The sequence below is a fragment of the Nerophis lumbriciformis genome, linkage group LG05 (assembly GCF_033978685.3).
Source record: "Nerophis lumbriciformis linkage group LG05, RoL_Nlum_v2.1, whole genome shotgun sequence".
NCBI lineage: Eukaryota > Metazoa > Chordata > Actinopteri > Syngnathiformes > Syngnathidae > Nerophis > Nerophis lumbriciformis.
In genome coordinates, this window is record NC_084552.2 from 46,012,622 (window position 1) to 46,030,332 (window position 17,711).

The 17,711-nt window shown below is 40.6% G+C and overlaps 1 protein-coding gene across 4 annotated transcripts in view; it reads left to right on the forward strand.

The window, feature by feature from the left end:
* eml3 (EMAP like 3) overlaps positions 1-17,711 on the forward strand; it is a 40,293-nt gene that overhangs the window by 1,793 nt on the left and 20,789 nt on the right. Inside the window, exons 3-7 of one of the 4 annotated variants that reach the window (XM_061960006.2) lie at positions 11,126-11,302; positions 12,763-12,841; positions 13,015-13,488; positions 15,052-15,162; positions 15,230-15,258. In XM_061960006.2, coding sequence (XP_061815990.2) covers positions 11,126-11,302; positions 12,763-12,841; positions 13,015-13,488; positions 15,052-15,162; positions 15,230-15,258 — 870 coding nt within the window. Of the gene's footprint in view, positions 1-11,125; positions 11,303-12,762; positions 12,842-13,014; positions 13,489-13,898; positions 14,090-15,051; positions 15,163-15,229; positions 15,259-17,711 lie in introns of those variants that run through there. The other 3 variants (XM_061960008.2, XM_072913253.1, XM_061960009.2) reach the window with 3 other exon arrangements.

Here is a 17,711-nt window from a genome sequence, read left to right on the forward strand (position 1 = left end):
AAGCTGCACACGTTTACATGCATGCAATGATTTTATCCCATATGACTTGTCCAGGGTCCGCCTTCCGCCCATGTGCAGCTGGGATAGGCTCCAGCATCCCCCGCGACCCCATAAAGGACAAGCGGTAGAAAATGGATGGATGTCTTATTGTGCCATGGTCTGGGGACAGGCCACGGAATGTGTAGTGAAGCCTCTATTGTGGTTATATAAACCAGTGTTTTTCAACCTTTTTTGAGCCAAGGCACATTTTTTTCATTGACAAAATGTGGAGGCAGGTGGGTGGGGTTGGGGCGGGTGTCAGGGTTTGGTGGTAGCGGCGGTGTATATTGTAGCGTCCCGGAAGAATTAGTGCTGCAAGGGGTTCTGGGTATTTGTTCTGTTGTGTTTATGTTGTGTTACGGTGCGGATGTTCTCCCGAAATGTGTTTGTCATTCTTGTTTGGTGTTGGTTCACAGTGTGGTGCATTTTTGTAACAGTGTTAAAGTTGTGTATACGGCCACCCTCAGTGTGACCTGTATGGCTGTTGATAAAGTATGCTTGCATTCACTTGTGTGTGTGTACAAGCCGCATATATCATGTGACAGGGCCGGCACGCTGTTTGTATGGAGGAAAACAGGGCGTGACGACAGGTTGTAGAGGACGCTAAAAGGCACGCCCCCGATATTGTTGTTCGGGTGGAAATCGGGAGAAATTCAGGAGAATGGTTGCCCCGGGAGATTTTCGGTAGGGGCACTGAAATTCGGGAGTCTCCCTGGAAAATCGGAAGGGTTGGCAAGTATGAACAAAGCATGCATCACTTTAGCGCTTGTCTCAAAGTACTGTCACATCACGCCGTGACTTATTTGGAGTTTTTTGGTATTTTCCTGTGTGTAGTGTTTTAGTTCTTGTCTTGCGCTCCTATTTTGGTGGCTTTTCCTGTTTTGTTGGTATTTCCCTGTAGCAGTTTCATGTCTTCCTTGAGTGCTATTACGCGCACCTGTTTTATTTTAGCAACCAAGACTATTTAAGTTGTCGCTATCCTTCTTTGCGGGGACATTGTTGATTGTCATGTCATGTGCAGATATACTTTGTGGACGCTGTCTGCTCCACACGCTGTAAATCTTTGCTGTCGTCCAGCATTCTGTTTTTGTTTACTTTGCAACCAGTTCAGTTTTAGTTTCGTTTTGCATAGCCTTCCCTAAGCTTCAATGCCTTTTCTTAGCGGCACTCGCCTTTTGTTTATTTTTGGTTTACGCATTAGATACCTTTTTACCTGCAGGCTGTCGTCTACATATTGTAACGACAAACCATGTTCCCGACATCTACAAAGCAATTAGCTACCTGCTGCCATCTACTGATATGGAAGAGTACAACATGGTTACTCTGCCGAGCTCTAGACAGCACCAACACTCAACAACGGCACATTTGCAGATTATTATTACTGGTTTGCAAAAAATATTTTTAACCCAAATAGGTGAAATTACATCATCTCCTACAGCACACCAGACTGTATCTCACGGCACAGTGGTTGAAAAACAATGATATAAACAATCACTAAAGATATTCGATCAAAAACCAATGAAGCATCATCACTGCCATATTACTCAAAAATATAACATGATGAGTTTTGATCATTTTATACATTTCTAATTTTTAAAAGCTATTTTTAAGTGTCTTAATGGATTAGCCCCTGATGTAATGTGTCAAGAAATACAAAGGTACAGTAGTGAAGGTGTGCAGACTCGAGCTGCAGTCGGTGGGTAACCTGACTCTTGCCAGATCCTTGTAGTTCGCTGAGCTCCACATAAGGATCTGGGATTTCTTAATAGGAGATGTATTTCAGAAGGCGGGGCCTTGTAAAAAAATAATTGTATGTGATTGGATAAACCACTTGTCCGTTATCTTGAATGACGTGCTACTTCAAGCACTCACATCGAAATCAACCCGTGACGCTGATGAGAGCGACGCTGGGAAATCCAAAACAGAACAGCCGACATATTGGATAACGACAGAGCGAAAAGTTCTCTGTTCATCTTTTAAATAATTAATATTCGATAGATTCGACAAACAGTTGCAATAACAGAATCAATGTCAGCACACGACTCCTTGCTGTGTGCCGCCATTGTTGTTTAGATCAAACAGTTGCTTCGGTGCTAGTCACATCTATGAAATCCCACCCAGCGATCCTGATTGGTTCATTATTTTTTGCTATCTTGAAGGAGTTTGCATTGCCCTCGAGCCCAGATCCTTGTGTGGAGCTCAGCGAACTACAAGGATCTGGCGAGAGTCAGGTTAGTCGGTGGGAGCTGTAGAGTGAAAAGGTGCCGGACGACTCTGGGTCAGTTTGCGTTCTCAGTGAAGGTCTCACATCTGTGGAACTCTTTGCCACTGGAGTTAAAGTCACAGTCGGACTTTAAACTTTTCTCCGCAAAACTGAAAAAGTGGCTTAAGGAAAATCAGAAGTGTGAGCACTAGAACTGGGTGCGGTATGGACAAATGGGGCCAATTATTTTCAAAGTGTTTTTATTTTTGTACTTGTCTTAATCCTTTTGTATGTGTTTTTCACTTCCCTCATCTTTTTTTTTTTTTTTAAAGCCTAACCAGGGACAAAGGTTGCAAATTAGCCTGTGGCTAGAAGTCTTATATACTTTGACATTGGTTACCTGTGGGTAGCAATGTTTGATTGTACTGTCCCTGTCAAATAAATACATAAATAAATAAACATTTTCTCAATAAAGCTAAATGTATTTGTTCTTCCAATTTTGACATAAAACATGTACTGGATTCGATTCTACAGTATGGAAGGCACTCATATGGCCCCACTCCTGGGTAGATTTTGCGCGAGCAGTGTTAATTTAATTTTAGTCAGTCTTTTGACAAAAATGTACTTTAGTTTGTCATATTTTATTCATCTAAATTGATTTAATTTGAGACGACAATTTCTCCACATTTTCCATTCATCCATCCGTTTTCCACATTTTTACAGAAAATTTTGCAGACTAAAATATAAAGTATAACACATATTTGCAATATGAAGTTTATTGCAAAGCATTTAAAAAACTAAATTCACAAGATCTGCAGTCCATGAATATACAAGTGCAATTTTTAAATACAAAATACATTTTTTTTAAATGCTGAATAACATGACTAAAATGGTCATAAGAAGAAGCAAACTAGTTTTATTCTGTATTGTGTATAACTACACAGGTGGTATACAATTGGCATCATCAATGGGGACGGCGTGGCGAAGTTGGTAGAGTGGCCGTGCCAGCAATCGGAGGGTTGCTGGTTACTGGGGTTCAATCCCCACCTTCTACCATCCTAGTCACGTCCGTTGTGTCCTTGGGCAAGACACTTCACCCTTGCTCCTGATGGCTGCTGGTTAGCGCCTTGCATGGCAGCTCCCGCCATCAGTGTGTGAATGTGTGTGTGAATGGGTGAATGTGGAAATAGTGTCAAAGCGCTTTGAGTACCTTGAAGGTAGAAAAGCGCTATACAAGTATAACCCATTTATCATTTATCATTTATCATTATCACTGTCCCGTTTAAATGACAAATCTGCTCTTTTGGGTTGTCAAGTTGTCCAATTAATGGAACAGTGTGCCTGTCAGGTAAAGGTGGTGACGAACCCCAAGATGCAGAGATGGCAGGGTTGGTGAAGGAAAACATGATTTAATGTCCAAAATTCAGGAAAAACAAACCAGGAACCAGGAACATGCAAACTGGAAACGAGGAACTAGAAGACAGCAAGCTGCAAACAGCTATCAGCATACAGCATACAGCAAACAATACTCCAGCACTGGCTGGAGGGCAAGGTAGGTCTAAATATCAGCCGGCTGATTGACACCAGGTGTGGCCAGGTGCCAATCAGCCGCAGCCGAGGGGAAACAGGGCTCTGGTAGACAAGCAGGAAACTTAACAAATATAAGAGCGCTGACAGAAAATAAAACAAACACAAGAGGAAAAACTAAAACATAACCAAACTGTCAGTGACAAGCCTGACAGTAGCCCCCCTTCCGATAACGGATACCAGACGTTCTAGAAAAACAAAACAAAAAGTCCAAAGTCACGGGAGGGTGGAGGGAGGACAAGGCCGCCAGGCCAAGTGTCCCTGCAACCAGCGGGGAAGAGTCAGGTGGCGACGGCGAGTTGAACACTGCCGGAATTGGCGAGGCGGTTGCTCATAGAATGGCCACGGCGAAGCGTTGTGACAGCCCGCCGGAGACAAGGAAGCTGGCGACGCCGTGGGACGGCGAGCCAGAGACGAAGAAGACGATGTCGCCAGCCTGGGCGGAGCCAGAGATGAGGAAGACTATGTTGCCGGCCTGGGCGGAGCCAGAGACGAGGACGACTATGTCGCCGGCCTGGGCAGAGCCAGAGACAAGGAACAAGGACGACTATGTCGCCGGCCTGGGCGGAGCCAGAGGAGCAGGCGGCTCGTCTGCCGGCCCACCGAAGAGGATGGCGCCGTCTGCCGGCCCACCGAAGAGGATGGCGCTGTCTGTTGCAGAGCCACTGGGGTGAGAAGTAGCTGTGCCTCCCCAGCTGCACAGCTACTCATATCCCCCCCCCTCAAGAGACGGACCCAAGACGTCCCCAAAGAGGCCCACAGACAACAGGGATGAGTGGGAGAGAGCTTGAAATTAGGCTGAACTTTTCCTCAATTTAGCCATCAGCGCCAGAATCCTGTCAAGCCTCTCCGCCATCGAAATCTCCACGGGGTTCGTAATTGGCTGGAGTATTCTGTCAGGTAAAGGTGGTGACGAACCGCAAGATGCAGAGATGGCAGGCTTGATGCAGGAAAACATGATTTAATGTCCAAAATTCAGGAAAAACACAAACCAGGCAAACTGGAAACAGGAACCAGCAAACAGGAAACGAGGAACTAGAAGACAGCAAGCTGCAAACAGCTATCAGGATACAGCAAACAGTCCACAGCATACAGCTTACAATGCTCCAGCACTGACTGGAGGGCAAGGCAGGTCTAAATAGCAGCCGGCTAATTGACATCAGGTGTGGCCAGATGCCAATCAGCCGCAGCTGAGGGGAAACACCGCTCAGGGAGACAAGCAGGAAACTGAACAAAAATAAAAGCGCTGACAGGAAATAACACAAACAACACAAAAACAGAACCAAACTGTCAGTGACAAGCCTGACAGTGCCAAGGACATTGATTAAAAAGGAACTGTGCAGGTATCTTAGCTTATTAAATTGGTGGACCAGCTCACCCATAGTGTACAACAAACGTAGTGGTAGAGTAAGCAGTCTTGCTCCTGCGCTACCATATTTATTAGTATCAGTAAATTAGGACAGTATGAATAATTTCAAAAATATTAGCTTTGGCCTACTTACTGTTGCGTAGATGTCCGAATGGTTAGCCTGCAGACAGTGCATCAATTGGTCTTCTCTTTCTTCCAGGTGTAGAAAACATCTTGGATTGGGGTGTGTAACAATACAGGGGGGATGTAACGATATGAGAATTTTTATATCACGGTTATTCCGATCAAAATGATCATACTTATCATTATTCTTGTAGTATTGTGAAATGTGCTTAAAAAGCATTAATACAAACACTGAAATCTTTTGACCATAAACATAACTAAAATGCACACACCGTTAGAAAAGCCACTCTTGCTTGTTTGTTTTTCTTATGCTTCATTGATATTGTTTTAGTTTTAGTATTTTATCTGTTTTAATGGCTAAGCTTTTATTATTTTAAATATTGTAGCACTTTAAGATTTATTTAAATGAAACGTGCGGAATAAGTCAAATCTATTATTAATATTTATTATTTCGGGCAGGCGTTTAGTTCTGCCCTGTTCAGCGGTCTTCGAACGTACCATAGAAACACCTCTGTCTCGTATTCCTCTGATATAGATCATCGTAATTTTGTTCTAAGAAAGCACAGCTTTTAGGATTAACGTACACCGTTGAATGGCTTAGTTGATCAGACAGTACTGTGTTTGTATAAGTTTAGATTGGGGGTATGTTGTTTCTTAGTGTGGAAAGACGTTAATGTGTTCATGTTAGTATTTAGCAAGCGAGCTGGCACCAGTCTGTCTGTGAGTTTATCAGAGTGCAGTTATCAATCTCAGTTTTCCTCAGTTAATATTTTTCATTTAAAAGGGTAATACTAACCGTCGGGAATTTTGCTGCGGTCATTATTAATATTGTTTATCATTACATCCCTATAATACAGTCTTGTTTTTCCAGTAAAAAGTCTAAACACATTGCCTTACAAAAACAGTAGTTCTGATTGGACCCTTACGCGATTTATCCCCTTCCCGCTTTCTTATGCTACTGTGATGAGATAGATTCCCTAGTTGTCCCACCTGCCTAAATACGAAATTTATTAAGATTGAATTTAGTCTCGGTCAACATTTTTTGTCTTGTTTTTATTCGTCGACTAAATTGTCAAATAACTTCTTAATTTTTTCCGTCAAAGTGCTTTTGTTGTGATTCGTTATCATCTTGTTTTAGTCTCAGAAAAATAAATCGTTGATGATAACTAAGACCAACATTTTTAGTCAACAAAATTAGAGGAATGTGAGGGGGTTCATTATTTTACAATGCAGTCTGCTGAAAATGATGGAAGGTGGCACTCTACATAGCAACTGATGCTGTGGTCAAAGTTGGAACTTCCACAAAACACATTTTTAGTTGTACGGCAACTAAAATGAATAGTGCACCCTCCCCCCAATTCGTTAGTCAGGTAATCTGCGACAAATGGGGCCACATGAATCCCCTTCAAACTGTAAATGTTGTAAACTTTATTTGATCATGGAACAAGATATTCCAAGTCTTTTTTTTAAATCAATAAACCCTAAATATGTGCTCGTCAACGTGACATGACATTTCAAAGCAGATTATTTATCAATTTGTTCTTAAAAAATATATAGAAAATGAATAGACAATTGTGTAATAAAATCATTAAGTGATTATACTTTGATATTCGTATATATTCACCGTTACATGCGGCCCTCTCAGGGGCAGCCATAATTGCGATGTGGTCCTCAATGAAAATGAGTTTGACATTCTTAATATAAGAGGTTTTGTTGAACAGCTGCTTGTTCCAAAAAAAGAAGTGGTGATGTTGCATGTAGTTGGACATGCATGGTTATTCTTACAAGTAACAAAAAAGTTGCCATTTTGTCCCTCTTACAATTGTATTTGAGTATTTGGTCATCTGACACCATGTGCGAAGCTCTGTGTGCCTTCAATTAAAAGGAAAGAAAGCATTATTTCTAGCATCTGTTTTAAATATTAAGCCGAACGCTAAAATTTGTGCTTGAAATAGTAAAATAAATCCGCAAAAAACTGGGTTAAGAATATTTAGATACTGATTGAGAGGCCAAACTTTGCATGAATGTATATCCAAAGCTTCCAGGCTAGCTCAGTGGATTAATGCAATAAAATAGAGCTTAATAGTTCAAAGTGTCATGAAATCAACACTCTTGTTGCCATAAATCAAATGTATGAAACCACCACTCTTAATTGACACGTGCATGTTAACTGTGTGGCTATTTAAGTAATATTTGCATTCTATTAGCAGTAGTCGTTATTTATATCTGGATGGCGTGAACAGGAAGCTCCATCTTGCACAACATTTTTGCCCACAATTGAGGCAGTAGCCATTTCAACATCACCTCAACCTTAATGTGGCACCTAGTGTCTTCTAATGACTATTGAGAGCAAAAGTTTAATTAGAGGGAAGAGTGTTTTCCATTAGGCCAGACAGGACAAACCTGTTTTTGTGGGCCCTCTTCTTGTCATGCAGAATGTAACGTAATAACAAATCATAGCCAAATCAAAGCGGTAGTGCACTGTGCAGCAATACAAGGCGGGGGAGGACAAATGTTGCACGCCTTGCCATGCAAGGGGGAGTACAGGAAGTTGCATGATGGTTAGTCATCAGATTGGGTTGTGTAAAAGGTCATCATGTATAAATTCAGAGAGTGCAAATACATGCAGTGCCACACTTTGCAGAGGTAGCAAAAACTCTTAAGTATTTTTTGCATAATCCTAACTCCCAGCATTGACAAGTTAACATGTTTGCACTGTTCTTTATATTTGCTGTTATAATTGAACATTGAACTAGTTCGACGAGAATTGTAACTAGCAGTGATTAAAGCATACACATCAATGAGTAGCTGTGGAGCGGACCTTCCCAAATATGTGCAGGAAGCACACAAGAACGCTATCCATCCAATTCCCCTGCCTGCAAAATGATTTTACAGCTGGGATTCTTCCATAAATTCATATTTCCGGACTGCAATGACAGCTCAAACCATGTTTGTTTATTTTGTTTGTCGTGTACATTAATATATAGTCGAGCGGTGTCCAGAGTGCAGCCCAGGGAACCATTTGTGGTCGGTAGATATATATTTTTTGGCCCACAGCTCATTTTAAAAGTAAAATTAAACAAGAAAACAGGGAAAAATGTTTTGCTAATAATTAGAATAATACTAGTAAAACATCAATTTTCATAAAGAGAACAAAGCTGAAATGCAGGCTGTTTTGTTTTTTACTTGGCAGTATATAGCTCGTTAACATATCTACACTGGATTGGTTTTAGCCTCTTTCAAAAATTGATAATATGGCACCTGCATTCTTTTGATTAAACTCTGTTTACTTAAGTAACTTCTTTTTAATGTATAAATTGTGCTTGTCAGAGTAGTTTTAATGCATCATACTTTTTACTTCTACTTGAGTATTTTTTGTGAAGAAGAAACACAACTTTTACTCAGTTTCATTGAGTTTCATTCCGATCGTTACATATACAGTATTAATATAATTATTAGGGATTTTCCGATCAGTGTTTTACGCTGACGATTCCAACACCGATCATCCATGAGTGAGATTGGCCGATACCAATACCGACATGTATTAACTGTAAATGTTTTTATTTATTTATGGTGAGTGCTATCAGCGTTTTAATAAGTTGAGCCAGTTCCTTAATATATTTTATTAAATAAAATTGCTTGAGCAAAACTAAGTAAATACCATACAATAACTAAACAAAATCAAAAACTACTATCTGCTACTTACTGAAATCATTTTGTCCTCAAAATCCTCCTTTGTCCAGTTACTGTAAGTATTCTCTGAATTTGTAACCATTAACAAAAAAAACACCACCAATTTATGGATCGAGCTGCCCGCTGATCGCCGTGTGTTAGCATTAAAAGGCATTCATTGGCAATGGCGATCACATACTTTTTAAGAAAACTCGGCCGATACTGATCAATGGCCGATTAATCGGCACCTTCCTTATCATTATATTTTTTTATCTATGGCTCTATGGATTACTGCTTGCAAAGAGGCATTCATTTGGCTCATTAGAGAGACTACTTCCAGCAGACACGATCACATGACTCTGTTTTAACCAATCCGACGTAAACACCAGTGACCTTTGACTCCATTTCACCAATCAAATGTAGCCTGGCAGTCACATGACCGCGCTCATACTACACACTGTACAAAGTGAAATAACGGCAAATGAGGCAGTACAAATTTTCACTGTTTACTTACAAACCCGTATATCTTGCACTGTCATCTGTGTCAGTAAAAAGGTTCACAATTAAGCCTACAATAATTTGACTTCCAACTGGAAAAAACTGTAAATTGCAGATGTTTTTTTAAGTTTTAGCTGCGCATATGCTAACATTAGACCTGTTATAATGTCATAAGTGACTGTAAATTGTGCGTGTTCGTACATGCTTTGGTAGTGTCTTATCTCAGACACACACGCGCGCACCCACACACGCAGACACACACACGCAATCACACGCACACACACACCAACAACGGTTGGAGTTACTGAAGTTACTCACCGGTTTGATTACAAAATACAGTTTGTTTACTCAATTATTCACGGATGGATCAAAAGATCCTATCACAGGAAGCACAGGCTTTTGCTTTTTTAGTACCAAGGCTCCAGATTGAAGTTAAAGAAAGAACAACAAACCATTTGGCAGTGATTACAGTTGAGCTATTGGCAATGACCGCAGCATTACAGTGGGTAGAAAAGTCACAGCTAAAAAAGGTGATGGTGATGCTCCGACTCAAAGTCAGCATTCATTTCTATTCAATATTTTAGGTGGCAAGGCAGAAAAGATATAGTTAATGAAATATATGAAATATTGTTCAGGCTTGAGAGGGTAAATACCAGCGTAAGGTTCCTATCAATCAAAGTTTACTTATATAGCCCTTGATCACAAATGTCTCAAAGGGCTGCTTTCACTCTTACCCGAGCAAAAACGATGCATATTTATCCAGGAGAGTCTTGATACAAATTTCCTTGACCCAGTCATACACAAAGTAGTTGCAGGCCTCCATGCTTTTCCAAGTTTTCATCGAATTTGTCATTTAGAATGACGTTAGAGGACAAGGTAGTTCAATATGTCTGGGAACTCCGCTGACGAATAATCCTTGATTTCACCCGGCAAATCTTTCTTTAATAAAGTGAAGTTATCTATTCCATTGCATAGTTGAATTATTTGTTCGTATCTGCTTTTTGCAGGAAGATCTAGGCCCCTTGCGTACTGCGATCGCTTGCGCGATGCTTGGAGCACAACAGCCATCTTTGATTGATTGACAACCGCTTTTTTTCACTTCCGGGACAAAGTCATGTGTCAAAATACAAGCAAGACTGCAAGTCCCTTGCCAAGTTGCCTTTCACGGCCACACCAGACACCTCACCATCATTCATCATCACTTACATCCTATGGGAATAGTAGTTGGAATTTAACCAGAAGTGTTGCGTCTGACTTGGGGTTCCATTGAATTGATGATGCAACTCGGTTCACGTTGTGCATTGAAGATGTCAATTAAACTGTTTCTCATAGTTAGTGTGTTCTCCTACAAATATGCAGTTGAGTACACAAGCATCCTGTGAAGCAAAAAAACAGTGGCCAACAAGCAGGAGTGGGTGTGCCGCTCCTACAGCTTTGTGTAATTTGGACACAAGTAAGAAGCAGACACTAATTGTGACGTCAAAAGTCAAGCTTGTGGTCCCGCTGGTACACTTTTACTTGACATTTACATTTACTGAACGTGTGAGCATCCTGCTTGCTTCTTCAACTTCAGCTTTCTGTTTAGTGTGATGTAAAGTTATTCATACCTAAACAGCTTGCACCTCTTCTCCTAGATGATGTGTCGGTGGACGGAAGCGGGGAGTCTGCCGACCGAGCATCCGTGATGGAGACGCGTCTTCAGGCTCAGGAGGATGAGATCACGCTGCTCAAGTCCTCATTGGCAGACGCCCTGCGCAGGATCCACCTGCATGAGCAGCTCCTCCCTGTACTCACACAACAGCTCATTGCAGGTTAGCTTTACTTTCCTAAGTTAGCATCTACTGCTTATTCAGTGGGGAAAATATATATTTAATACCCTGCTGAATGTGTAAGTTTACCCGCTACCAAAGTCATGAGCAGTCCACAACTTTTATGGTAGGTTTGCTAGACCAGTGGACAAAAAAATATTTAAAAAATGCTTATAAATGATTTGTGTTCGATATAGGATAATTAATATTTGATCCCCTACTAACCAGCAAGCATTCTGACCATGAAGCACACAAATAATCCCGTCAATCCTTAGAAACATACAGTGGCACCTTGATTTACAAACATTATTGGTTCTTAAACAGGGTTCATAAATAGAAAAGTTTGTATTATGAAGCAAATTTCTCCATAATAAACAATGTAAACATGCATAATGGGTTTTAGCCTTGACAAAAGTCCATATTTTAGTAAGGTTTGTACACTTTGAACACAATATAAAGCGCTATACAGTACTGTATATCAATCAAAAATAATAAGGGGGTGATGGATCAACTTTCTATTTATTAATAATGCTAAAACAACAACTAGCTGAATTGTCCTCATTTGTAGCTGCCCTGCCGACACGTGCACATATTGTCACTAGCCCTGTGTTGCACTCAGTTTGAAAACACAAAACTTCTTAACTTCAACAGAAAGGTCGCTACAAAGATTAGGAATAAAAAATCAAGTCCACTTTACCTAGTTGGTTAATCTTCTTTGCGTGGGCGGAAGAGAGGGGTAGAGAGTGGTTAGTGTCTGCAACGTTGTGGTACTTCCTGAATGTTTCAGAACCACACATTGCTTGTCCATTGCCTTTTTAGACTCCTATTGAGCTCCTCAAACTAGAAAACATTTCTAAATAGGTGAAAAATCCACTTAAAACACCCAAAGTAGCACAGTAGCTAAGAACATCATTGCTCTGCTGGCTGAATAAACAGTGAGCACCGGAGATCGATCAGCCCGCCCACAATGGGCTGCCAGGCATAAAATGGCTGCTTTGTAGGCACGCCATTGATGGATGAAACATTTGTACATGGAGACAAGGGTTATACACCAAAGCATATTTTTATTCGGTCTGCTGTTTGTACAATGAGGGGTTCGTAAATTTAGGTTTGTCTGTACTTCTAATCTCAAAAAGTAACCTGTACAGAAACAGTCTCTTCCATTCACACTTCTACACCACCATGGGCAAGACCAAAGAGCTGTCAATTGACCTCAGGGACAAGATTGTAGACCTACAGAAGACTGGAATACAGTACAATATTATCAACAAGGAGCTTGGTGGGAAAGAAACTACAATTAGCGCAATAACTCATAAATAAAAGAAATACATGATAACAGTGGATCAATTTGGAGCTCCATGCAAGATTTCACCTGGTGGGCTTACAATAAATCTCCCAAGAAGTTATCTTACAAAATCAGCAGGGGACTGAAATACTGTGTTTTTGTCATCTATCATGCTCAGTAAACCCTGCTGCTGCCAGAATCATCAACCAAGTCTGCTGCCATGATTCCATCCATGGAGGTCGCCAGCCTCGTAACAGGTAGTCCTGTCCAAAATAACCCCAATGATTAGTATCATATATTTGGTTTTGAAAAACGTCAACATGACCAGTGAGGAAAATCTTTGGACGCTTGTCATTAAATATTAATAATTGACGTTAAGATGGGTGTTTTTGTCACATATTTTTGTGTTGACCTCACTTATTTTGTCTAGCCAATCGGCACAGATTGTTGTGAGCAGTACAAATGGTCACACACTGTCAGCAGATCCCAGACCAGCCAGCGTTGACAGATGCACGCAGACAGAAGCGAGCAGTACCGAGCTGGGTGGAGGCCAGAAGAGGAAGTTTTTATCCAGGCAGATGCAGAGCCTGCACCTGGAGGACGCCCTCCAACCAGGGGTGTCAGAAGAGATGCGGGCCAGGCAGCACCGAGCCCCCGTTATGGAGGACAATGAGCTGGAGGATGACGAGGACGAAAGAGGAGTTGGGGAGCAGGACAAGGATTTGAGTTCGATTTCATCAGTGGAAGAGCCCATTCGGGCTACTACCATCATCAGCCTCCAAGATGGACATGCTGGTCCCGCAGGTGCCGACTTTCCACCAGCTTTACACAGACGTTCAGATCAGAACTCGGGCCCCTCGTCCAGTCCTCTGTCTCCTATCCGAGAAGAGCAGAAGAAACCTCTGTGCGTCCTCCCATTAGCACCCTCTTACTCTCCTGTCCTTCCAATCAATGCATTGCTTTAAGGGACAATTTCAGCTTTTCTTTGGTGTTCTTCCAAAACCCAGTTGCACTTACTGCGCCTGCAAGTAATTTTTACTCCCCATGTTTAAGCAGCGGGAACATAATAAATGAGCTGTAATAGAGCCCAGTGGAAAATGTGACAGGATTTGTCTATACTTGGATTCATACAAGTTGGAGTCATGCAAACGCAACATAAACCTCCAGTAGGGAAGTCACTTTATGGCCAAACAAGCACATGTTGGAATGCATGTTGTCCAACTGGGTTTTACAAGAACACTTCATTTAAGACAGGGGTGTCCAAACTTTCTACATGCGTAGAGGAAAATTAGAGGACGCGGGGAGGCCACTTTGGCATCTTGTACATTAAGGCTCAATTCAAATTCTCCCTCCTCCCCGTCCCCTGCTCTACTTGGACCCCCTTGGCTCTCGCATCTAGTGCCATGGCGAAGTATTGCAAATACGCCTCTATGCATACAGACGTCGATTGAGTCTCGCTATGTCATCAACCATCAACCCTCGCCGTTTGCCAGCAGTGACGTAAGGTAGATGCGACAAATGTTTGTTTACTTTCAAGATGCCATTGCACGCGACGTTCGGCTTTGCTTGTGCTTTCTATTTTTTCACCTGTCTTTATTAGAAGACAAGGTTCTTGTTGAAATATGCAAGTGCTGGCGAATCAGCTTGTGGTATGTAAAATGTGTTTCATTGTGTATTTGTGTTTGAAGCCAATATTTACGTGCAGTAGCAAAGGTTTGAAGTCTGACAAAACCACAAGTGTTATTATTATGAAAATCATCAATTACGCTTACTACTTACATGTGTACGCTTCTCTGGGTTTTTGGTCTGCAAGCTGACTTCACTTCAAGGGAGGTACTTTGCCTTTCCCTCCAACTTGGCGGATAATTTGAACGCCTCTTAATTGATGTGAACGCGTAAAACCAAAAAAACAAGGGCAGAGGAGGGGTATTCGAATTGAGCTTAAGCCTTATTAATGTTTTTAAGTACGTAGGTTTGAGTCCCAGGCTGGTTACACTAAGGTATCAGGACAAAACATCCACATATATTATTAACTTTGCATTTTGGTAAGCAAATACATTTTTGATCTATTATCTCATTATAATTAATTATTTTACGACAATATGCCAGAGTCAAATAAAAAAACAAGCAGTGGACCCCCTGGTTTTGGAAAACTAAGCTTTGGTCGTTCGTTTGATTGTGGTTTCCTGGAATCAATCAACAAACTGGTCCTGTATTTCTGGGATGTGAAGAGGCGCGGCTGCCTTTTGTTGATGCAAGCATGTGCATGCATGCTTTCTTTCTCTTGTCCTCCTCCCTGCCTTGTTGTGGTTTGTCAACTTTCTGCCTGATGGTTGACACATGCTGCAGCTCTTCTCTTTCGTGCTTTCTCCTGCTGCTTGCCTTCCACAATCAGCAGATGTTGGGGATTTAATGATTCCACAAAAAATGAAACCAATACATTACTTCTGTCTTTTTCTTTTTACAGCTTGAGAACCAAAAGCGATTACCTGGTACTCCAGAAGAGGCAGATAAAACATCTGAATAAGAAAGCCGTGTCTTCAGCCAACCTCCTGTGCCCATCGCCAAACTTGGAGAAGTAAAACACACGTTCGCACGTCGTCACTTTTCATGTTTGCTGATCTTCTCTTGTTCTTTCTCCACAGTCGTGCCAGGGAGCTTGTGGCCAATTCAGGTGATGTTCTTTGTGTTGCTATGACTTGTGCAGCAGCAGGCCAGTGGTTGAAAAGGTCTCCAAGTCAACCATGTTTGCGGTTAAGAGTACTTTTTTTTACAAATTAGGTTATTTTAAGGCAGCATTCCTCCACAGTAAAGGAAACACTCCAGTTTGTAGAAGTGAAGCAAAATATCTAAACTGGTTAACAAATATCCACACCATAGCTTAATATTCTGGTGTTATTATATCAGAGTAGGATGGTCCAAAAAGTGGCCTAGGGTCCATTTGAAACCCGCAGCAGCTTTCTTTTACTAGCCCCTGACATTGGCTATGTTCACACTGCTGGGTAGGATGTCTAGTTCAGATTTTTTTGTCAAATCCAATCTTTTTTTTTTTTAAACATTTGTTTATTGGATTTTTGACATATACAGTCCAGAAATACAAATAAACACATTAAATGTTTTTTTCTCTCCCCCCCAAACAAGTAACTCACAAAAATGTTATATATATATATATATATATATATATATATATATATATATATATATATATATATATATATATATATATATATATATATAATATATTTTTAAACATGCATCAATCAGGCAAAATATTGACATGATGCCACAGACAATTGCATTCCTGAATGTCCCCAACATGGTGCAGCAATACACCAAAGCAGACAAAAGGCTCATCAATTATCTACCTTTAAATTACTTTTTCAAATCCAATCTTTTCAAGTAGTCGTTTACATTACATAAAAAATCTGATGTCTAATGTGAATGCAATCTGACCTCCATACAAACATGAAATCATGACGTCGCATGTGCTGGAGTGTTTACGGAAGTAATCATGGCTTCAATTTTAGTAGGTCTCAGTCCTGGTGCGTTTGTAGCAATTTCAAGGATTTTGTTTAATCAAAGTCACCATTATCTGAACCGAACCTTCTATTGCACATAAAACATTAAGAAGGAAGATGGCAATTATTTTGGCTCTCGCAGTTTGTGGGACCTTTACTTTGACGTCCGCGAGCAGTCGAAGCCAAGAGTGGTGGGACATTAAACTTTGTTTGTTAAACTTGACTGCTCATTTGTCAACTATTTATTTTGCAATCGTCTATTTTTGCGAATAATTATGACGCTTAACGCTTTTTGATGACGTTTGGTCGGATTAAAGCGATTACATACATATCTGATTTATATACACATACGAAAGAGGCCAGGGTTGTATTTGAACAATTTGCAATTGTACTGTTCACATTGACATAAAACATTTGAAACAGGTCACATTTGGGCAAAAAAATCAGAATTGACCTGCAGTGCTAACAAGGCCAAATTCTACGGGCACAATGAAAAAAAAATGGCACCTGCAAACCAAATCGGCCAACTACCTGTGTGTTTAAAGGCTAGTACACACAAGAATATTTTGTAAAACTGGAGGGTGTTTTTATCTGCTACAGGGAATACAGTTAAACCCTTGTTTATTGCTGTTCTTTTTTTTTTAAGCCAGACCGTGGTAAATGATTTGCCGCAAAGCATGAATTATTCATTCTAAATAAGATATTTTCATATCTAGGGCATAAAACTTTCTAAATTAGTTTCTTAACATTATAAGAGGCTTTTAAAACATTTCTTAACACCCACATAGTCACCTTTACACTCAAAAATTTGGTAATGGATGCTGTCAGAGGCTTGGCCAATCAGTGGCCATGGCACTGAACATTGCACTCTGATTGGTTGGGTCTCATCTAGTGGCCAATACTACTGTAGTATCGATATTTGTAGTTTATGTAGCCATTGTTATGCTTAAAAATGTTTTTTTTTAGGCCAAAAATACATATAATATGCTAAAAAAAAGGCCCTAAAATCTGTGACGTAGTTAAACAGCAAGGGCGATGTGGCGAGGGATGACTGTATGGAAGAGGACATATGAGAAGAGGAAATTATGGTGGTCTTGAGTTTGGACAATATACAGTATCTGACATAAAAATCATAATCTTAAAAGAAAAGACTCATGGAGATGGCGTAAACACAAACTTAATCATTTACTGATCAAGCTAGAGCTGTGTACGTTGTCAACAAAGTAGCTCTAATGCTTTTTTTGGTCGGAAGGGGGAAAGTCGGGACAAAAACTGCCCAATTGTCTTTGTGTGTATCCCGCTTCACTGTGTATAGCACGGGTGTCCAAACGTTTTCCAACCTACTGAAAAATCAAAGGATACAGTGTCCACATTGATATTTTAAATTTTTCAACCAACCCATGTACATACAGTTTGCTCACCATTTGTATACATGCAACAAAAAATTATTAAAAAAACACTTTTACCCCCTTCTATAATGGCCTTAAATATGTAAAACATTTTTTATGTACGCAAGAAGGCCAGTTTATCTCAAATATTGTTGACAAATCTGTCTAAATCTGTGTTGGTAAGCATTTCTCAGAGGTAACCCATCCAGCTGACAGGTGTG